This window comes from Carettochelys insculpta, chromosome 1, assembly GCF_033958435.1.
Source record: "Carettochelys insculpta isolate YL-2023 chromosome 1, ASM3395843v1, whole genome shotgun sequence".
Lineage (NCBI taxonomy): Eukaryota > Metazoa > Chordata > Testudines > Carettochelyidae > Carettochelys > Carettochelys insculpta.
Window position 1 is genome coordinate 291,615,728 of NC_134137.1, and position 23,766 is coordinate 291,639,493.

General features: G+C 41.2%; 1 protein-coding gene across 2 annotated transcripts in view; it reads left to right on the plus strand.

Annotated features, from left to right (window-relative positions):
* The window catches only part of CDK17 (cyclin dependent kinase 17), a 199,610-nt gene that overhangs the window by 63,108 nt on the left and 112,736 nt on the right, over positions 1–23,766 (plus strand). For both annotated transcript variants that reach the window (XM_075011569.1, XM_075011560.1), the window contains exon 2: positions 14,596–14,744. In XM_075011569.1, the coding sequence (XP_074867670.1) occupies positions 14,627–14,744 (118 nt within the window). In that variant the 5' untranslated portion in view covers positions 14,596–14,626. The remainder of the gene's footprint in view (positions 1–14,595; positions 14,745–23,766) is intronic.

Here is a 23,766-nt window from a genome sequence, read left to right on the forward strand (position 1 = left end):
CAGTGTAGCTAGCAGTATGTTGATGTGAGACTTCATCCAATGACATAGCTACTGCCTCTCAGGGAGGTGGAGAACCTACGTTGACAGGAGTAGACAGTGTTTTCACTACTGGTGCAGGTATAGTGCTGTAAGTGCAGATTAGCCTTCAGAGCATCACAGCTCAATACAATAGTGGAACAGATGAAAAGCAAATATATTGCAGGAGACCATTCAAGCTGAAGTGGGCAGTTAACATCTCTACCATCATAGGACAAAGATGGGTTCATGTGTTAGATTGTTTTAATGAGCCATAATTCCAATGTAACTACACTAGGGACCTTACAGAAACATAGCTGTACAATAGCAGCTGCATAACTGTAAGGTCTCCTGTGTAGCTGCTCTGCTCTGGTAGGAGAGAGTGCTCCTACCAGCATAATTAAACTGCCCCCTGTGAGTGGTAGTAGTGGTAAAATGTATTTCAGAGTAATCTTTTTTTCATACCACAACCAACAGAAATTTTGCCAAAAGTGCAAGTGCAGACAAAGCCTCTGAGTCTGTGCTTTTTGGTGTCTAGTGAAGTTATTAATTTTAAGTTCCCAGGCTTATCTTTTGAAGGTGTCATGCAAGCCTCCTTTGAGGATGATAACCACTATCTGGATGAAAAGAGAAAGTTACTATGTTTCCAAATGGACTCTCACAGAAAAATGATAACAGCAAAACCACTATATCACTGGAGGGTGAACACTTTTTTCACAAAGCCAATAGCTCCGTAGTTAGCGCCGTATGAGGACTGAGAGACTGAGTAAAGATTTGAGTTCACGTGACTTGTCTAAGACATTGAGATTGCATTGAAAGCATGTTGGACATAGTTATTATTTTTAAAAGAGGTTATCTTCAGTAATCATGCAAATGCCTTTTAGCTCTTTTAAAAGCTTCTAAAATGTACCCCATTGGGTATTGATAATAGCTGTATGTACTTTTAGAATAAATGAATTTAAACTTTTGCTAATATTGTGAACAGTTCCGGTTACCTGTCCCTGTTCCTTCTCCCCAGTCCTGATCAGTATGTTTTTAATACATCATAAGTTGTCTTCTGTGTTAGTCATTCAAAGTACTGTGTGCATGCCGTTTAATATGTGACTGTTTTCCAAGTTAAGAGAATGATCATTTGTATGGGGGGATACCCGCCAATTTTTCATTAATATGACTGAGCATTCTAAGAGGTAGTGCTATTTTTTCCAAAGGGAACGACAAATGTTTAAAACTATATAGAAATGTAGCCAAATTCATTTTAGTCAGCAGTTTAAATTTTAAATTTGCATCTATTTTACAGAGAAATTCCATAGTGAGCATGCAAAATTAATTTAAAAAATATCTATCATCTCATTCACTCTGTAATATAATTTTAAACGGCTTCCTGCATAATAGTTCTTTTGATTTCAAAGAGCAGGCAAACAAAAAAGCTCCTAATTATCACCTGTTACAAGAAGTATGACATTGGAGATAATAGGCTAGTTGTCTCCTCGATATTGAATCATTACAGCAATTGAAATAAATAAAATGAGCTTAAAGGATATTCATTCAGTCATGTTCAGAATATTAAATTAAACGAAATCTTCAGTTGCAATTATTGTTTAATGTTGTCAGCGTTATTGAGAATTCTTTTAAAATGTGTTTGAAACCTACAGAAAATATATCTTGTGATCAGAAAAAAAAATTTCATTCAGGTGTAGTTTTACTCATCAAATGATGGAGTATTTTAGATGTATTCATTCAGTTATTTTCCATCACAAATTATCATTTTCATATTTCCCTAGGAAACACCTATCTAATGATTGATCTGCTTAAAGGTATATCTTAATTATCTGTATTTTGGAGACATCTCTAGAGGGGTTTAATACCCTCTTTTACTTAAATGTTTTGTCTTACCGAACTTCAGTATGTATTGTCTAGAGTGGCGTTTGTTTATAATGGTACTTCATAGCTGGATCATAGTTGTGTTCCATGTCATCTTATTAGTAGCAAATATGTATTTGTGGCTATTTTCCATTGTATGTGCCGAGGTGAAATTTAATTTTGACATAACCTACTCTAATTTTTTTAAACCGCTTCTATCTGTTACTTTAACATGACGTAATGTAATTCCATCTTCTTTCAAATATCTTCTCTGAATATAGTCAGAATTACTGAAGAGATTTATTCTAGTTATCCTTACTTTTTGATACATGTCTTCTATGGACCTGATGAAGATAGGACTAAACACTTCTACTCTGCAACCTATTTCAATCTACCTCTAAATTTTTACTATACTTCTAGTGTATTTAAATAATTACAATATGTGAAAGTGTTTGGTCTGTTTCTCTAGGTTGTAAGTTCAATGGAAGGACTTGTTATCTTATATAGTCTGTTACATCTGCACGTTACCACTGTGAACTATAGGTAGAATTAACCTATATGTAAGAAATGTTACTAATTACTCTTATGACATCATATGGGCAGTGAAATCTCTGACCACCTGTATCTTGGCTTTGTCTCTCACTCCTGTATTTTCAGAGTTGCTTACTTGGCAATAAGGCTGCCTTTTTAGCTCTTGAGTGACAGTAGACAATATGGTGTGGTGAAAGGCAGACCTTACTAAAGCTTCCCCTACAGCTCTTTCAGTGAACTTGAATTCTAACCTTAAAAATCCCCTTGGTACTCCAGTTTCTTGCTTCTCAGCACTGATAGAAATGAGACCAAATTGTGTGGCATTACATTTGGGGTGCACGTAAATTAGGGGCATCATAATTCTTGTATTTTAATATTTAATACATCATACCTGTTTCCTTACAGTCTAATTCACAACCTTGGTACTACAGTTTCAGCCAGAGTGAAGGTTATTTGATAGTCTCCCTTTCCATCCTGACCGGTATCCAAAGGAACAGACACAGTTTAACCTGTGTAGTTGAGGGACTTCAGTTTCTTTCTGTTGTCAGCAGCACAGGAGGAAGATGGGGTGAAGCCATCTTATTGTGCCCTAGAGAGAGAAATGTAAGCTGTGTGCTTTTGGCAGGGGAGTTTACTTCTGTGGCACACTAAGCCTTCTGGTGCCTACTGTCAAGTCACTGTCTTCTGCTATAATTATGCTCTGTGGAATTCCATGAGCCCTATGCTGGACTCCATTTCTGGTGAAGAGAAGAAAGTTGTTAAGGCTCTAGTTATTGAGGAGTGTACATGCACATCGCATTATGAGCAGCACATGATGACTTGGATGTCAGTACAGGAACAGTGGCTACAGAAGTGGCTTCTGAAGGTACTCCTGACTTTTTGGTCTACAGGTGACTCCCAGGAGAAATAGAAAACCTCCCTTTCTGAGAGTACAAAGCGTTTTAGTGATGGAACCCAAGTAATTTCTGGACAGTATTTGGATAGTATTATGACTGTTGCACTTTCCCTCAGACTGACTTAGTCCTCTTCCAAAACAGTGCCATCCCACCCTTCTCATGAGAATGTGTTCTGTAGGAAGAAGTGGATTCTCTGAATGAAGTGGATTCCCTTCTCTGCAAGGGAGCTATAAAATAGGTTCTAGAAGAACACTGAGAGAAAAGGTTTTGTTCCTGATCCCAAAGCAGAGCAGTGATCTGAGACCCATTCTGGACCTCAGGTATTTCAACAGGTACATAAGGATACTGAAACCCAAAAAGCTTGCTCTAAGTATTATCCCTTTCTTATTTTGGGGAGTGTGGTAGATGACCTTTGACTTAAGGATGTCTACTTTCCTTCGGCAATTAATTGCACATTGAGTACTTGAACTTCTATGTGGGTACAAGACACTGCCAACTTAGTCTTTCATTTTGGTTTGTCTGAGCCTTGCAGGTCTTCACCAAATGCTGCTCACTTCAGATACTAAGCAGTATTTGTCTACTTATATCTCGATGACTGGCTCTTGAGGGCCAGCTCTCAACAACAACACTCTTGAGAATCTGTTTGCAAATGCTGGATCTGGTGCTAGTTGATATTTTCGTCAATGACATGAATGATGGAGTGAAGAGGATGCTTTTACATTTGTGAATGACACCATGCTGGGTGAGGTTTGTAAGATGGGATTAGAATTCAAAAGGACCTTCAGAAACTGGAGAATTGTTTGGAAATAAACAAGATGAAATTCAGTGAAATAATGTAGTTAGGAAGGAAAAATCAAATGCACCACAACAAATTGGGGAATAACTGGGCAAGGCAGTAATACTGCTGACAAGTATCCAATGGTTGTAGGGATCACAAATTGAAAGTGAGCCAAAAATGTGATGCTGTTGTGAAAAAGGCAAATATCATTTTGTGGTGTATTAAAAACAGGTTTGCATATAAGACACAGGAGGTAATTGTCCCACTGTGTTCAGCACTGCTGAGGCCTCAGGTGGAGTATAATGTCCACCCAGGTCAGGGTGCCATGGTTTTGGAAGGATGTGGACAAATTGGAGAAAGTTAGAAGTGAGCAACAAATGTAATAAAAAGTGCAGAAAAGGTAACCCTTAAGGAAAAATCTGGGCATGGTTCATCTTCAGATAACTGTAGGGAAGGCTCTGATAAGTCTTCAAATACATTAAGATCTTGTATACAGCATACAGTGATCAATTGTTCTCCATGTCCACAGAAGGCAGTGGAAGTAGTAATGGCCTTAACCTTTGGTGAGGAAGATTTAGGTTAGATGTTTAGAAAAACTTTCTGATTACTGAAACAGGTTACTCAAGGATGTTGTGTAATCCCAGTCATTGGATGCTTTTTAAGAATATATTAAAAATCTGCCAGGGATGGTCTAGGTACATATGAGTCTTCTTTGAGTAGTGTCCCTGTGGATGCTCCACTCTGGGTGTTGCTGCGTCCTCATGCTGGTGCTTGGAGATTCTTCCATACACATGGTTTCCTGCACCATGCATGCACAGAAGCGCCTCCTTGTGCTCTCTGGTGCGTGTGCGGTGCAGGCTCCTCCATCCCTTCTCTACATGACAAATAGGGAAGAATGCTCCAAAGATGAGTAACTTCCTCTTTTGCCTTAGTTCAGGGAATGAACTGGGTGACCGTGTGGTCTCTTTTAACCTTATATGGTTGTGTGTGGCCTCCTCTGGTAACTGGGACTGTTGATCACCTAGGGAAAATTCATTGTGCAGGTTGAAGTCAGGGTCCATTTTTATGGTGAAATCCTAGGCTCCACTCAGGCCAGAGCCTTTCTTCCGGAAAAGAGATTTTTCAAGACTTGTGACAGCCTTTCCACTTCATGGAACAGGCAGCCATTGTATCTAGCGGGAGGGGAGGGACCACTCTTTCCCTCCCTCCTCACCAGGGTATTTTCAGGCTGCAGAGCTCCCTGTCTACTCTGTGAGTTCACCAGTAAACTCAAACTGCCTAAGCATCCCAGCTTTACTTTTTTCTTCAAAGGTCTTAAACAATTTAATAGCCTGAGTTAAGTTATCTCAGGGCTCTTTCTAAAGAAGGGCATTTGTCTGTAGCGTAAAAGCATTACAGAGAAAATATTAAAAACACCAAAAGACATACTTATAAGCTTGCCAGTGATCTCCCCTTCACTGCAACAAGGGCTCTGGCTTGTGAACAATCCTTTGAACCCCAGAAAAGAGTTTTTCTGTGGTTACAAGTCATAATCCCTTTCACTCAGAGCAAGAACTTGGACTGTGCCAAGTCCTTTCACCTTGTCCCAAAAAGGAGTGGGGAGCCCCTGGGACAGACTGTTTGATCTTTTAGTTGGTTCATAAAGGTTGTGTTTCAGTTTTGACTCCTGCTGTTGAACCTAGAATCTTCTGGCTGTGTTTCAGTTTTAACGTCATCTGTTCACAGATGCTGGCTTCTAATTTTTCCTGGAGGCACTCAGCCCCAGGCCCCACCACAATTTCATGCTTTCACCCAAGCCTCCACCCACTCCTTGCCTCTTTTCTCCCTGAGACCTCCCTTTCCCACTTATCACCATCTTTCCCACGTTTGGCTCTTTTGCCAAAATGATTAAATGTATGGACTAGTGGTAGAGCTAAATCCAAATTCATTAGTGATTAGTTCAGCCTTATTTTTTCCCATAACTGCTATTTTTTACATTGTATCCAGAAACTTCTCCCTTTTTTATGTTTTGGTTTTTATGTGTGATAATGAAGAAGAGCTCTACTTGTTGATATTGCAGTAACCATTTGACTGATTCTTCAGACTGGGTATGTCTAGAATAAAAAATGCATAAAATTAGTTTCTTCTCTGAAAAGCTACTTTTTTTAACACCATTGTGGATATCTATATTTACTCTATCAGTAATTTCCATTTCTAATAGGCTTGGTTTATAAGCAAAGGGATTTTTTTTCTTCTAATTGCCATCCAGGTAAGCTCAAAATGGGCTCTGAGAAGTGAGCTCAAAGAGATCTTTACTTCTTGGGTATTAGCAGCAGCAGTAGTAAAGGTTTTGTAGATCACATCAGGTTCCCAGTAACACAGATGTAACCAAGGTGATTTGGCCATGCTGCCAATGTAAATACTCCTGTGAATGATACACAAGAAAAAAAGGAATTCAGCTCAAGCCCCAATGGCTGTGTTCTGGCTGGATTAAAATGCTGTAAGCATATATTTTTATCAGTGAACTAAGCAGGTGGGAATTGGAGTAAGCATAGGAGAACGAATGTGTTGAATAAGCAGGTGTCTTAGTTTATTCTCTTAAAGTGAAACTGCATTTGAAAGGAAATAATACTATTTTAAAGACACAGATGTACTTAGCATTAAAATATTTCTATCCTAAATAATCGTGGCAACTTCTTATCCTTTGGTGTAACGAACAAATAGTTATGTAAGATTTATCTGATCAGTAACATTTTGTGTGTGTGTGTGTTTGGAATCAAGTGGGTACTATCACTAAATATAAATATTGTGAAAAACTGTTTCTCTTCCCCTCCCCCCCCATTGGTAATGGGATGATGTCCCTGCCAGGTGTTTCCTGTTTCTGGTTTAAAACTAATCTGATCTGGGATAGTTTAGGCAGTTCATGACTCTTAATGCCCTTATTTGGAGACAAATAATTTATCCAAATTGCTTGTTCCAACAAACTAAAGCAATTGAGTTATACCTTTTTTTTTTAGTGTAGTTGAAACTGTTTTCAGAATTAAATGGTTTAATAGTTTGGTTCATGTTCTGGTAACGTTAGTTTACTTTTTAGATAACATCAAAAATAAAAGATAAAGTGAATTAGGTCAGGAAGTTTCTAATGCTGTGAACCAGAATTTGAGAGATTATCTCATGACCATTGTCATTTTTCTTCCTAGTTGTGTGGACAACCTCCCTTGCTATTTGCAAACAAATAACATCCCATTGGCTTCCTACCTGATATAAAATTTAAGCTTCTTGACACTACTTCAATACTTTATACAAACTGTGCTCCTAGGTTTTCATCCTAAGGTCACTGTGCCTCAAACACGCCCTCCTGCCTTTTTTGATATTGCTAAATAGACAGGTAGCTTCAACTATGTGGGAATGAAAAACCTGAAACAAGGAGCATTTGGTATTACTAATCTGGGTCACATGGGTAAATTCAAGTTTAAGACTAAATAATGTTTCTTTTCCCACTGTAAAATGCTCCAAAAATTATGGGTAAATAATACTGGGAGTAAGGGGAATGCTGCCACTAGATCTGTTGAGATCCTAATTTTATGTATATACCTTTAACTCTTATGAATTTTGTATAGAAAAATATTTATACTCTTACAGCCAATGTGTATTTAAAGTTAACATTCAGCAATGTGAGTTGGGGTTTCTCGGGAAGGAATAGTGTTTTTTTCTGACCAAAATATCAAAGGAGTCTTATATAACAGCAGATTGCACATACTCATAAAGCACAGCAATCTCTTTAATCTAGTGTTGCTTGCTTCAGTGCACATTGGCATATGGATGGAACCAAATATGTCTCTGCCAGTTTTGCTGTCTTATCAGATAATTTGTGTCCTCATTCTGTCTGTCTACATAAACCAGGATTCCTATTAGTTACATTCAAATGTGTACTTTCTACATCTGCCATTCCAGTGTTAGGCTGAAAACAATTTGTTCGGTATAGATTTAAAATATTTCTTGCATTTTAAAAAATGGAACAGTCATAAATATTATGCTCTTTGTTCTAAAGCTCAAAAATAAAATGACAGTGCAGATTCTTTTTATGGTTAGTAAGGGCTCCAGGGAAAAGAATGAACAGTCTTGTTGCATCTAGTCATAGCTATTCATTACAAATAGTAACTGTAAAGTAACTTAGTTTTAGATTTAAATCAAATCTACATTTATTCCTGAAGAAAGAAGTGCTCATCTTTTTGGTTAAGGAAAAATTGTCTTCCAAAATTCTCCTTTTATTTTATTTTATTTTGGCTTGTTTTAGGCTGTGTCCTCTTGACAGCTCCTCAAGCTATTGCAGGCTTTGAGACCCACATTATGTTGGAATCTTTTTGTTTTTTTTAATTTCATTTTTCTCTGGACCCTCATTTCCTCCTGTCCAGGACTGATAGATGTCTTCTATTCAGGTAGGCATCAATGAAGAATCAGGTAAAGAATGTTGGCATCTTTGGCTCTTAGCTGGTGGTTTCCCCTCCTCTTCCCTCCCAGGCTTTATTCTTTGATTGCCAGCAGGGCAGATTGAGGAGAAAGACATTTTCTTAGACAATAATAGTGTCAGGTTTCTTATTTTAAAAATTAAATTCTCATGAAAGAAGAGGTAACTGTGAAGAATAGTTCCCCCTATTTCCACCCAGACCACTTTAATTATGTCTGTTTGTTTAAATTGTTTTGGTACAACTGATGAAGCCTAATCACCTGTAATATTACTTTTTAACTTGTGGTCTTATGAATAATAGTTCAAGGCAATTACAGGGTCATGACTGTGATTCCTGTGTTCTAGAGCAAGAACAGGGGATGATATCCTGACCAAATGATTGGCTAGTCTGATGTCTGTCCTTTCAGATGCACCAATACTTCGTGAAGAGAGTTGTTTTAAAATGCTGGGTTCCACAAAGCTTGTAGCAGCAATGATTAACTTGTAATATTTAACAGCTGTACTCGCCTAGGAATTCTTTTTTCATTAGGGGACCACAGCGGTGTTGTCATCCAAGCCTGAGTACAGCCAATTTTTCTTCCAGGGAGCATCCTATTAAAGACTCATTCCCTCCTACTCCCTGATTCAGATTCTGCGCTTTCTGAGCAGTACTCCTTATAGTCTGTGCACTTGTGTGGCTGCTCAGGAAAGATTCACTTACCACCTAGCTGGTTAACCGAACGCCCACAGCTAGGTTTTTTCGTTTCTGGTCGTGCACATTTGCACATGCCTCAGTGCACATAAAAATGTGTTCCACCCATGGCTGGAAGAATTCTGCACATGGATGGAAAGGTTTAGAGGTAATATTGTTCCTGAGACTCAGTATTGTATGTGAAGGTGATAATTCCTATGAATGCATCTACTTTGCAAAACACTGCAGAGATTTATTCTGAAAGTAGAAGCTCATTCCATAGATGAACCAGTAAATTCTTCTTATACTCGTGTATGAAAGAGATTAAAAACACATTTTAAATAATCTAGCCCAGTGGTTCTCAAACTCTTGATTGGGATAACAGAGTAGGTCACAACCCCTTTTAATGGGGTTACCAGAGCTGGCATTCTATTTTCTGTGCCCCCAGGATTAAACAGATGCCCAACCACCTTTGCCTGGGTGGTGGGGCTGAAGTTACAAGGGCCCCCTGCAGACAACAGGGCTTTGGCACCCTGCCTAGGTCAGTGGGACTTGGAATGACTCAGGTTTTGGTCCTCCCATCCTGGGGTCATGTAGTGATTTTTTTTGTTGTCAGAAAGGTGCCACAAAAACAAAAACCTAGCCCAGGGTGGGTAATAAATTTTGTAAAGGGACCATTCCACAAATTTTGCTACTGATCACGGACCGGCTCTGGGGCCCCTGGACAGGGCAGAGCCTCAGGCATGTGGCATGGGGCTGAGGGTTACAAAGAGAGACGGAGTGTGTGCAAGTGTGAAAGAGAAACACTTTGTGTGTGTGTGTGAGACAGATTTTGTGACACTGATTGTGTGTTGCAGTGTATATTTGACAGTGACTATATGGGTTTGTCTACACTACCACCTTCCTTCAAAGGAAGGGTGGTAATTAAGGTGTTAAGAGTTTACTAATGAAGTGCTGTCATGCATAGGCAGCACTTCATTTAGAAAGTCCCCCCCCCCCCCAGTGGCAACTTTGAAGTTTTAAACTTCGAACTACTGGCACGCGTCTAGCTGCGGCTCACCTGAAGTCTAAAACTTAGAAGTTGCCGCGGGGGGGAATGTACTTAATGAAGTGCTGCCTGTGCATGACAGCACTTCATTAGTAAACTCCCAACACCCTAATTACCATCCTTCCTTTGAAGGAAGGTGGTAGTGTAGACAAGTGCTTTGTGTGTGTGGCACAAACTGGGTATGTGTGACAGTGACACAGACAGGGTATGCTGGCTGCTGCTAGGTAAGTTGCTGAGAGAAGCCACACTGTCTCTTTAAGGAAAATCTGTCCTCTGTTGTCTCACTCCTCACCTGCTCTGCGCTTCTGAGTGAGTCACTTACCATCCATGCTTCAGTATGGAGCCGCTGCTGTGTCTCCCTCTCCCTGAACTCTGCTCTGCAGAGATGGGGTACAGGGCAGGGGAACATCCTGACTTCAGCACTGACCCTTCTACCCCCAGCCCCCCCATCCAGAATGATAATCCAAAGAGCAGCTTGGCTGCAGATGGAACAAGGTGGGGAGAGGGGCAACTGAACACATGCTGCTGGCTGTAAGTACACATACTCTGCTAATCAGCTGTGAAGGCTGGAGACAAATGCTTGGAGGGCTGGATCCAGCCCCCAGGCATGATTTTGCCCACCCCAAACTATGTCCACCTTCTTCTTTGAATGAATAATAGGAAGAATGGCAATATAGTGAAGATTGTCCTTTTAAGAAAAAAGCTAAATGTTTTTTCTCTGTAGGTAGATTCTATAAGTGGCTCCACAGGTCTTGACTTTTGGTTTAGAAGTCCTCAGGCTACCATTTAGTAGCTGGTTAGTTAACAAGAGGGCCTCAGAGGCCAAGGAGAACCATTTTTCTCCCTCCTCCTTCTCACCCTCTTTTAGGTACCTGAAAACCGCTGTGATGTCCCCTCTAAGTCTTCTCTTTTCTAAACTAAACAAGCCCAATTTCTTTCGGTCTTCCCTCATAGCTCATGTTCTCTAGAGCTTTAAATTATTCTTGTTACTCTTCTCTGTACCTTCTCCAATTTCTCCACATCTTTCTTGAAATGGGGTGCCCAGAACTAGACACTGTACTCTAATTGAGGCCTAATGAGCGCTGAGTAGAGTGGAAGAATGACTTTCCAAGTCTCGCTCTCAACACTCCTGTTGATACATCTCAGAATCATGTTTGCTTTTTTTGCAACAGCATCACACTACCACTACATTTACATTAGCGTGTGGTCCACTATGACCCCTAAATTCCTCTCCACAGCACTGCTTCCTAGACAGTCGCTTCCCATTTTGTACGGATGAAGCTGATTGTTTATTCCTAAGTGAAGTACTTTGCATTTGTCCTTATTAAACTTCATCCCATTTACCTCAGACCATTTTTCCAGTGATCATTTTGACTTCTGACCCTATTATCCGAAGTAGTTGCAACCCCTCCCAACTTGGTATCATCTGCAAACTTAATAAGCATACCCTCTATGCCAATATCTAAGTCACTGATGAAGATATTGAATGCACCTGGTCCCAAAACAGACCCCTGCAGAGCCCCACTTGTTATGCCCGTCCAACGTGACTGCAAACCATTAATAACTACTCTCTGAGAATGGTTATCCATCCAGTTATGCACCCATCTTATAGTAGCCCTATCTAAGTTGTATTTGCCTAGTTTACTGATAAGATCAAGCGAGATCATATCAAATGCCTTACTCAAGTCTAGGTATACCACATCCACCACTTCTCCATTATCCACAAGACTTCTTATCCTATCAGAGAAAGCTACCAGATTAGTCTGGCATGGTTTGTTCTTTACAAATCCATGCAGGCTGTTGCCTATTACTTTATTTTCTTCCAGATGAATTCCTTAATTGCTTGCTACGTTACCTGTCCTGGCATAGAAGTTAAACAGACTGGTCTGTAGTTTCCTAGGTTGTTCTAGGGCAAGAAGCAATGGGCTTAAACCACAGCAAGGGAGGTTTAGGTTGGACATTAGGAAAAACTTCCTAGCTGTCAGGGTGGTCAAACACTGGAATAAATTGCCTCGGGAGGTTATGAAATCTCTATCTCTGGAGATATTTAAGAGCAGGTTAGATAGACATCTGCCGGGGATGGTCTACTCAGTGCTTGGTCCTAACGTGAGGGCAGGGGACTGGACTCGATGATCTGTCGTGGTCCGTTCAAGTCTAGTGTTCTGCAATTCTGTGATTATGATTGGAGGAGCATCCAGGTCCATCGGTTGTTGTGACTGGGCTATTTAAGCCAGACAGATGCACAAGAAATTGTGAACATAGCTGAATTCTTGTGTGTCTGCTTTAGTTGACACTGTCTTCTGCTTTCCTGCTTCTTGCCTTCATACCCTGTTCCAGATCCCTGTCTCTGATTTCTGACCCTTGGCTTGAGAGTTTATTCTGAACTCTGGCACCACTTCTCTGATCGGCAATTCTGATTATATTTGCCCCAGTCATAACAGGGGCCTTATCTCCACTAGCCATTTGCCCAATCTTTAGCCCAGACTGATGATTAACCATTGGTATGTTTGCACTGATGCCCAAATGTAGACAAGGAAGGCTATTTGTAATTGTGAAGCTTAGTTCAAATGTTACATGCGAGTAAATTATAAAATGCAAATTACAGCTTTCCTTGTGTATGAGACTTTGCAACAGTGCAGCCACAATTGTGTCAAGCCAATCATTAATTATTGAAATTGGGGAAGATTTACCAGTATTAAGGTCTTAGCCCTTGGTGGATGGGATGGACTATTACCTCTCTTCTCAACACCTCTGTTTATCCACTTTGTTAGCATTTTTCCTTCTTTATCCACTCTCCTCTGTACTTGTACTATTTTTGCATTACTTACTGTGAAATTTCAGTTTTAAATAGGTAAAATAATGAAATGTATTACTTTTAAAATCTTATAACCATAAAACTACCTATTTTTGCTGTGAACAGCTTCATTATTTATGGGGAAAAATAAATACTTCCCTATGCAACACCAAATCTTTTCATACATTGTTGTTTGTGATTTTTGATCAGTAAAAACCTTCTTAAGGTGTTGAATTAACTTCAGTATGACTACAGTTTCTAATTTGTTTTTCTGCACAAAAATTCATATTCTCATTTTGGTACTATATTGTCTTCTCGGAACAAAAAGCAGTCAAGTAGCACTTTAAAGACTAGCAAAATGGTTTATTAGGTGAGCTTTCGTGGGACAGACCCACTTCTTCAGACCATAGCCAGACCAGCGGATGTGAGTTTACTGCACCACTTGACAGTCCCACATCATACGTCATGTAAATGTACATAAGGTTTCAAATGATACACGACGTGTGGAGAGAGAGGGTGGGCACACTAAACGTCAAATATGGCCTTTCTGGAGAATGGTCACACCTCCAAGATGGGAAGTGCCAACCTGGCCTTCAACAGATCAGTGATTCTATTAGCAGAGTGCAGAGTGCTTCCAAATACACAAAGGAAACATACTGAAAGAGAAAAATGACATTTTCTCTAATTTTACAGTATTTATAGCTACTTTTATCATTTGCAAATTTAGAAATAAATGTTGTATGCAAATTTGATTTCATTTACTTTTTTTTAATTTCTCATAAAATATTGAAAAACAAAATTGTGGATTTTTTTTTAAACTTGGTGCCAAATTTAAGGAGTGTCCTTTTAATAAATATAAGCCCACAATTTATTCTCTAACTTGTTTCAATTTTTCGCTGTAAATTATACACCTGGATTTTATGTCAGGATCTGTTAATGTAAAGTCACTGAAGCTAATTTAAAATCTACCCAAAATTTAAAAAAAAAATTTTAATAAAAACAAAGACTTGAAGAAATGTTTTGATAAATAATAAAAATGCAAAGATTTTTTTAAAAAAGCAATCTCAAATTAGAAATTACATTTCCACAATAGTAGTAACAGATACATCTATTAAAATGAAAGAAACTAGAGAAGAAATGTTATTTTCTCCAACTACAGATTGTCCAGTTTTTGATTTATCGTCTTGTGTCCATATGGAGACACACTGATCTGTATTATTTGGTCTGGGTGCAGGATCAGTAAGTACTGGATTCATGTTTATGCTAGTATTGTATGGAAATTACATGCAAAGTAATATGGGACATATGAAAGATATAGTGTATTTGTGTAAAAATTGCCTACCTTGTGAAACTCCTAATCAGCATCTCTCTATCAATTATTTATTCTTATTTAAACCATCAGCAATATTTCCCACTTTGTTTATTTGGCAACACAAGCTTTTATGTATTTTTTTTAAACTGTAGCAGTGTATGTAGTAACTCATTTCTTCTAGTTGCCTGTGTTTTATATAGTGTAACAATGGAATTCAACTCCTGCCTTTTTTTATTTTGTACAGGCTTCCTGAAGCCAGACTGATCATTGATAGAATGAAAAAGTTTAAGAGGAGACTTTCCCTAACTTTGCGTGGAAGCCAGACTATTGATGAGTCACTGTCTGAGCTAGCTGAACAAATGACAATTGAAGAAAACAGCAGCAAAGATAACGGTAAGTATGTTCATCCCCTCTTTTTAATTAAGAGATCTTGTCAAACACCAGAGTATATCTTTTAAAATAACATATTCCATTGTTTATAATATTTAAGAAAATCTGTCAGTCTTCTGTCATTTCCACTTTAGCTACCTTTTGCCCTTTTCAATTTGCACATTTTATAGCTTGCTTAATATTAAAGGTGAACTGTAATATTTTATCGAAAATTGAAACATGGAGACATACATATTTCATAAAGCTGGAAGGGATATGAAGAGGTCATGGAGTCTGGTCCCTTGCACTCACAGCAGGACCTATCACCATCCCTGACAACTTTTTTTAATCTATTGACTGTCCCACTCAAGGTTTGAGTTCACAGCCCTGGAGTTACCAGGCCAAAGCGCTAATCACTGAGCCATGTGCTGAATGTCTCTGATAGGAAGTGGTACAGAATATATATCTAATTTTAAATTAGTTGTTTAAATGTAATTATTTTTAGTCTCTAGTGTTGCTTGAAACTGCTTTAAATTACTCTCAGAATGTATTATTCAATGATTTGCAGTGTTGGTGTATCCATGTTGGTCCCAGAATATTAGAGGTGTAAGCTGAATGAGGTAATAACTTTTACTGGACCAGCTTTTATTGGTGAATGGGACAAGCTTTTGAGCTCCATAGAGCTCTTTCTCAGGTCTGGGAAAAGTTCTCTGCTTTGTCACAGTTAAATACAAGGTGGAACAGAGTATTAGCAACAGTAGTAAACACATTGGCTGTGTCTACACTACAGAGGTCCTTCGGAAGAAAGTTATTTCAGAAGATCTCTTCCAGAAAAAATTCTTTTGAAAGATCACAACCACACACAAAAAAGTGGATCGAAAAATTGATCCACTCTTTCAATAGAGAGCGAACCCATCCCGGCTGCTGTTTCAAAAGAGCAGGCCAGGAAATGCCACAGACTGAAAAATCTGGCACCGTGGAGGACTGCTTTTTTGGGGGGAAAACAGAAAAAAAGCGCCTCTGGGGGATCTACACTTTTTTTTTTTTTTTTGAGAAAGAATCTTTCAGAAAAAGGAGCTCATCATCAGGGAGCAGAAGAGGGCCGCCTGAAAAAGTGCCATGTTCTTCCAATTGAATATTAAAAAAATGCATTTTGTATGTAGACACATTGCAGGATTTTTCAAAAAAGCCTGGACTTTTTTGAAAAATCTTGCTAGTGTACGTGTAGCCATTTTGAGTAAGGCAACATTCAAGGTGAAGCGACACTTCTTGGTCATAGGACAAAAAAGGGGGATTAGTGCATTGCAAATTGTTGTAATGAGTCATCAATCCACTCACCAGTATATTTATTAAGACCAGGATTTTTAGTGTCTAGCAAACTTACTAATGTCTGGATGAAGATAGAGTGATACTTATGTGAAAAAGTTTTATTCATAGAAGTCATATATACCAGAATTTGAGTGGTGCATTTAACACTGGTAAGTAGTATATCTAATCCTCCATGGGACTGCTCCACTGTGCCAGCAGAGCCCCTAGTTAACTGTAGGTCTCCAAACAGTTCATTCTGGAACTAGACGGTTAGGGCTAATGTGACTGATGAAGCACATATGCACTGTTCTAGGCTGGGAAAAAATAATTCTCTGATTCTGTAAGCATCTGGGCCACTGTATTTGTCAGCTCCTACCTGCTTGCAGAAGAGTCTTCTGATTTACTCTGTTATACCAGTCTCTGTGGTTCAAGTCTCTTCTGCAGTGATTAGCTTCACTACCTGCTTCTGCTGACTCACTTTTCTCAGGCTGCAGCAGAGGGTAGTTGGTATGATTTTTATTGATTTCGTGGTGACTCCAAGTTTCTGAATGCACATTAACCTCATTTGTCCAGCATGGTTAGGACCTGACAGGTCCTGAACAAGAGAATTTGCTGGAACAGGGGAAGTCCAGGGCTTCTGCCTCTGGACAGCCCTGTGTTGTTGTGGCTCCAGCCTCCCTCTCCCACAACTCCAGCTCTGTCCCCTGGCCCTGCCTGGTAGTTGGGGGCTCCTGCCGCAAAGCAGGAAGGCGCTCTGGTTCCACTGCTGTCATGAGGGGCAGGGTGGAGGTCCAGCACCTGACTCAGCTTCCACAGGGCAGACAGGTCTCCCACACTGACCCCAGCCTGGAAATCTTAGTAGAGGTAGATGCTATGCAGACTTTTAGGCTTCAAGCACATTACACGGTTTTCTAAACTTATGAAATCTGAGAGCACGTTCAAGGAAAACAAAACTATTTCTGTCCTCCACCCTCCATTTAACCTGTCCTTGTGAGCTACTGTTCTGCCCTCTCTCCAGAGGAGATCATACCCTTTGGACAATTCAGATTTAACGCATTGAATTTTTGTATGTGTCTACACAACGAGTGTTGTTATTTTTGTGTCCAATGTAGTAATTTGCTTTTTAGGGGAGTACATTCTCAGAAATCCTGGGCAGTTATCCCATAGTATCTCACCTGCCACTGTCTCTGTTAATGACTATGTTTTCTCAGAGCTTTGTATATTGTGAAATATTCCATACTGTATACAAGAACTTTAAAGGAATACATTCGTTTGTTCAGCAGAATTTTGTCTTACCTTTATGTAACTTTTTAATGTGAGTGTTGTAACTTTGTTCTAATGAAAATCATTGGTTGCGTACACAAGAATTCAAATGAAAATACATCTCTCTGTATGAGCTTTGTTTGTCTGCTGAACCTATGTGCTCTGCTTATGTATAAAAGCATTTGTAGAATGGAGTAACAAACAGGACTTGCTCACTGAAGTATGGTTTCAGGAGCAGAGTTCTCATGTTAATTTCACTTGACAAGCACTTACACATGTGAATAGAGCCAAAATGTCTTGTTGTGAAGAAAGAAATTGAAACAGAAGGGAAGAGAGAACACTGTGTATGGTAGACAGTGTGTGGGAAGGAGAAACCACACAGAACAGTTTAAAAAAAATTGAAGGAAGCAATAGCACAGGAGGGTTATGTTAGGTCTTGTCTGCATTGTCAGGTTACAGTGCCATAAAGCAGCTTACAGCTCTGTAACTCCAAAGTGTCCACACTGAGAAGGCAGTAGTGCATGCTGACTGCACAATTGCTGCTCTGTAGGTAAACCAACTTGATGAGAAGCACAGAGCTTGCTGCACTGTGGGTACAGCACCAAATGCTAGTATGGATGTTGTGATATACTGCTGTGCTGTCCCACAATGCCTGTTCTTGCCTCTCTGGTGATCAGTTCGAATTCTTCTGCCTTGCCCTCAGGTGGTCAACCTTCATTCTTCTCTTTACATTCCTTTGGCACTTCGAAAGTCCTCTTCCTGTTTGCTCAGTGATGTGGGGAGCACTCTCAGCACATCTTTCCAGGTGACCATGCCTGCTCCACACACCAGGCAATCCCCTACTTGGAGCCATGCTGAGGTGCTGGACCTTCCCAGCATTTGGGGAAAGCAGGCTGTCCAGTCCCATGTGCATGCCAGCCAAAGTGTGAACTTATGGGGAAATACTGAGATGTATGACCGAAAGGAGCCATAACTAGAATACACTGCAGTGCAGGGTCAAAATGAAGTAGCTGTGAAATGTCTACCCCAAAGTACAGGGAGAAAACAGCCATTCTGGTGCGGCACCCAAGTCCTGCTGGCCCTACAAAGAGGTGAATGACAGACATACTTGGGGATGATCCCCACCTCCATTTTGAAGACCCTTGTGGATACTTCTTGGCCTCAGAGGCCATCCAGAGTGGACCAAACCAGGAGGAGGAAATCGTGAAGAAGGGTGCTGAGCCGGAGGGAGACCACTCATCATCCACAGAGGCATGCAGTCAGGAGCTGTTTTCTACCCAGAGAAAGTTAGCCAGTCTCAGCTGTTGGAGAATGGAGGAGCAAAAGCAGCAGAGGATGCCCCTGGTAAGTGGCTTTGATTTTTGGAAGTTTTGAAGTGAGTTGTTGTGGGTGAGAGGGTTGCAGAAAGCAGGCAGGCGTCTGTGAGGTGCTAGTACAATGGGGGGCTAGTCAGGTGTGGAACAGAGTGTTGATGGACTCTCCCATATCTCTGTAACTGGCCTCAGAGATCTCATCAAAAATGCCATGCTGCTCCTGGACAATCTGCCTTTGTAGGTTCCTTGGCAGAGCTGCTGTGTTCACTGGTGTAACATTCTCATGCCATTGTCCCATAAGGGATGGGCTGGGGGAACACCATTGCTGAACACAGGCAAACTGCATAAGGGCCAGGACAAAAGCCACAGTCTCACGGAAGAGCCTCCATTGCTTCCCTTTTTACCTTCAGCAGCGGAATATCTTCCAGAATGAAGACAGCCTGTGAAAAATGCATGGACGTTATTGATTAAAGACCATTCCCCTCAGAAAGTTGGCTCTCCCCAAGGCACACAGGCCTAATGTACGCTAAGGACCTGCACCAATGAATTCCCCTGCCCTAGTGGTTAACTCACCATTGTGTGGGTCTTGTGTCTTATGTGGGCTTGCCTGGGGACAACCAGTCAGTGATAGGTTTGTGAACAGTGCTTGTGTTTAAACCAGGCCACATCAGATCTCTTTTCAGTGTTAATGGTCCCTCTGTAAAATGTTGTATTTTGGCTTCACAGATTTAATCTTCGGGTCCCAACCTTCTTTGTTGTCACCCGCTGAATGGCTGTACAGGGCAAAGGAGCAGCCTTGGAAAAGTAAACATGACTTGATGTGCGATGTTATGCTTCAGGCTGCTGCATAAAAGAAAGAGTTGAAGGAATAGAGGACAGTCAGAGGAGGGAATGGAAGGAGAATGTTGAGTGCTGGAATGAAGCCAGGGAGCGGCTCTTCAACATTATGGAGTGCCAAGCTGACATGCACCAGGCACTGCTAGGACTGCAGATGGAGCAGCTCTGCAGCTGAAACCCCATACCCATCGCAGCATTTCCCAAAACTGTTTTCCGTGCACTCACCTGCTCACCACCAACACATTTTGGTCATGGTCCTGTTCCTAGTCAGCATCCATAGCACCCCTTCATCAACCTGCCCCTTTACCATCCACTCTTGCAGACTTCCTCGAGCACCCCATGCACTCAACCCCCATCCTTGTGCAGTTTAACTCTGCTGAACTCCAGTACCCATTGCACACCACATCAGACGGCAAGGCAGCATATATCTGGACATACGTGAGACTATGAACATGCCAGAGACTCACTTCCTTCCTCCTCCCGCTATTCTTTCCACTAAGTGCGGATGTGTCATGCTGCATGTGTTCTACGTTCATTGTTTTTAGTACATGAAATTACTGGGTTTGAAGGCAGCCTTTATTCTATTACATGAAAGCAAGCAAGCACACCCCAGCAAAGCAACAGGCACTTTTATGCTAAATGCATCATATGGACTAATTGCAGTCCCCCACTAGGATTGCAGCCCCTGCACTCCCGTTCATGGCAACAAATATTACTGACTTTCAGCATCAAGTTGCTCCCTCAAGGCATTCCTGATCGTTATGGCCCTGTGCCCTGCTCCTCGAACATCCTCGTCTCAGGCTGTTCAAACTCAGGTGCTGAGCCTCAGTGGCCCAGCCATGAGTGAAGCTTTTACCTTCCCTTCACAAATATTACAGAGGGTACAGCATGTGGCTGTAAGCATAAGGATGTTGTCATTGGCCAGGTCCAGCTTCCCATGCAGACATCGCCAGTGGGCTTTTAAATTGCCCAAAGCACACTACGCAGTCATTCTGCACCTCATCAACCTGTTATTGAACCAGTCCTTGCTGATGTCAAGGCTCCTAATGTATGGCTTTATGAGCTGTGGCATTAAGGGATAGGCAGGGTCTTCCAGGATCACAACAGGCATTTCAACTTGCCCTACAGTAATCTTCTGGTCTTGGAAGGAAGTCCCCTGCTTGCAGCTCCCTGAACAAGGCAGCATTCACAGAGATGCATGTGTCATGCACCTTTCTGGATCATTGTTAATGTCCATAAATTGTTCACAGTGATCCATAAGCACCTGGAGAACCAAGAGGAGATATCCCTTTCAATTAATGTACTCAGAAGCTAGGTGGTCTGGTGCTAGAATTGGAATATGCATGCCATCTATTCATGCCTCTACAGTAAGGGAAGCCTTAACTGAGTAAAGCCAGCTATAATTTAATGCGTATTGCCCAGAGTCACAGTCTTTCGAAGCAGGATGTGATTAATGGCTGTGCACGCTTCCATCAACACAAGTCCAATGGTCGACTTCCCTACTCCAGACTGATCGGCGACTGATGGGTAGCTGTCTGGAGTAGCTGCAGTGCAGTTGTCACATGCTTCTCCACTGGGAGGGCAGGTCTCATTCTCTTTCCCACGTGCCACAGGTGGTGATGAGCCCTTCACAGACCTAGATATGCTCTGACAATGTGATCCTACGTAGTGTTTGTTACCTGAGCCCAAAAGTGGCAATACGCTGTGGAAAGCACCTTCATGAATGCCACAATAAATCAGTTGTCATAGGTATTGTGCATGACAGTGTGGATGTCTGACTCTTCATCATCACGTTGCAACTTAAGGAATAACTTGACAGCCACTCGTGCCATATTGGTGAGATCTATCAGCATTTTCTTCAACAGTTCATGATCCATTTTTGCAAACCAAAGAGGCAGATTACGCAGCACAGAAACCATTAAAAGATGGCACCAAATATGAATAGAAGTACAGAGGTTGCTGGAATGCAGTGCGATGGACCATAGGTCTTTGGGACAGGATGCCGTGTGACAGTCCTCCCCACCACCACATTCTCACAAGTTTCAGTGGTAGAAAAGGAAGTGGAGCTCTGTGGACAAGCTGCCCAGAGTACACCCCTCAGAATGCCGCTGCAAGCACTGCAGGCATGGTCTCGCTACTACACTGGACAGTGTGGACACAAAACATCAGTTGCACTGCTGCACTCTAAGCAGTGCTGTAACTGGCAGCGCTTTTCATCTGCAAGTGTAGGCAAAGGCAATAACAGCACCATCTTGAATGTATTATAAAGCACAAGACCTGAGGTGTACAGAGTATTTAGCCCCGACAAACATCATTATTCAAGATAACTTTCATTCTGCAGTATGCTGTGTTGATTTTGGAGAAGTTGTATTTTAGTTTTATGGTTTTAGGCTTATCCTGACATTTTGTTTTATATGTGGCAGTCCTAGTAAGACCACAATAAATCTGAGCATAAAGAAATCTTAAAATGAAACAGAACTTTGAAATGTACATATGCCCCTATGCAACCGAGTAGAATCTAGGAATTCCCTCCTATGCTTAACAAAATTTGAAATGAAACCAAACTTCTTACAACTTCAGTGGCAATTGTAGCGATTGTCCTTAGAAGTTAGAAATGATAATCTGCACTGGCTGTTTCATGTAAGGACACATTATTAGCTTCCTCTTAATTAGTCATCAAGACCCTGTCTCCTCAAACACATAAACATTTATATAATTTTACTCCTGTGAGTAGCAAGTGGGGCATTCTGGGTAGTAAAGTTAAAAATTAGCATATGTGGCTGGGTCCCAGGTGGCTAGGTAGTCCAATGGCTAGATCACTGATTAGGTGAGCCAGAACGGTGGGGTGCTGGCTCCTGTCACATTTGGTACTGGCCTAAGGACCTGAACCACTCCCTTGCTACTCCTTAAGTTTGGGGAATGGCCCCAGTAGTCCAGATTCCCCCTTAGTTGAGGCCTCTCAGGGGGTTCTTCTTTTCCCAAAGAGGTAGGTCGGGGGCTTTTGTGTTCTCGTGGCTGCTGAGCAGGCAGACTGTGGTTCCTTCACAGAACTTCCTCCTGTTTCTCTGCAAGTCAGTCTCAAGCTCCTTACTTTTTTCCTCCCTCCTTGGCATTGGTTCCAAGTAAAGCAGAATGGAGCTAGCTGGACTCAGAAGCTCTCTTTAATCCCTGGGATGCCAGGCCCTTCTTTCTCCACTGCCTCACAGCATAAGTGTTTGTAGGACCCCTGCCTAAGGTTACACTGTTGATTAAAAGCAGGTAAACTGGTTAATATGTGATGCCACTTCCATTAAAAACTTGCTTGATTTTTGTATAGTGTAGGAAATGTTATGCTATGGTATAACTTTCCTTATGAGTTGTTCCTAACATATGACTATTAAGAGATTTGTTGATATGTTTTTAAGCATGCACTGTGTAGCTTTCTTTAAAAATAAAATTGGAGCTTCTGTGGTAAAACATTGGATTCGAAATCCTTTTTTATCTTTGATTAAAGAGCAATGGTTATATATTTGTATTAGTGTTCACGTGTTAATTATTTTGTGATTTTTGATTTTCATGAATTTGCCATTTTCTTAATAAATTAGACTGTAACATATACTTTTTTGTTCTTTTCACTAGCTAAATTTTCATTGTTTTATTGAGAATTTATTGGGCTAACAGTAAGCTCACTGTACATACCAAGGTGCAGGTCTACACAGCCTGTGTTTTGAGCACACTGCTGTACAGCAGGGAAACATGGACTTTGCACTCAAAACAAGAGCAGCGGCTCAACACATTCCACATGCGCTGCCTTAGGCACATACTTGGTATCTCATGGCAGGACAAGGTCCCCAATAGCGCAGTGCTTGAGAGGGCAGGCACTGCCTCCATGTTCACCCTTCTCAAACAGAGGCGTATGCGCTGGCTGGGCCATGTCTCACGCATGACGGATGGACGAATACCGAAGGACCTCCTCTTTGGCGAACTGGCGCCTGGAAAGAGGCCAAAAGGGCGGCCTAAATTGCGCTACAAGGACACGTGCAAGTGTGACTTCAGCGCTCTCTCTATCAGTGTGAACACCTGGCATTCACTCACCTCAGACAGGCAAGCCTGGAAACAGGGAGTGAAGGAAGCTCTTGTTGTGTATGAAATTACCTTGGTGAAGGAAGCGGAAGACGGGAGAGACCTCAGGAAGATCCATGCCCATGATACCAGAGTGACATCTGCCTACTGCTGCTCACAGTGCGGAAAGGACTGCCACTCTCGGATTGGATTGCACAGCCACAGAAGACTCTGCTTGAATCAGTCCAACTGGGGTGCAAACCCATGATCCCTCGGGATCGAAG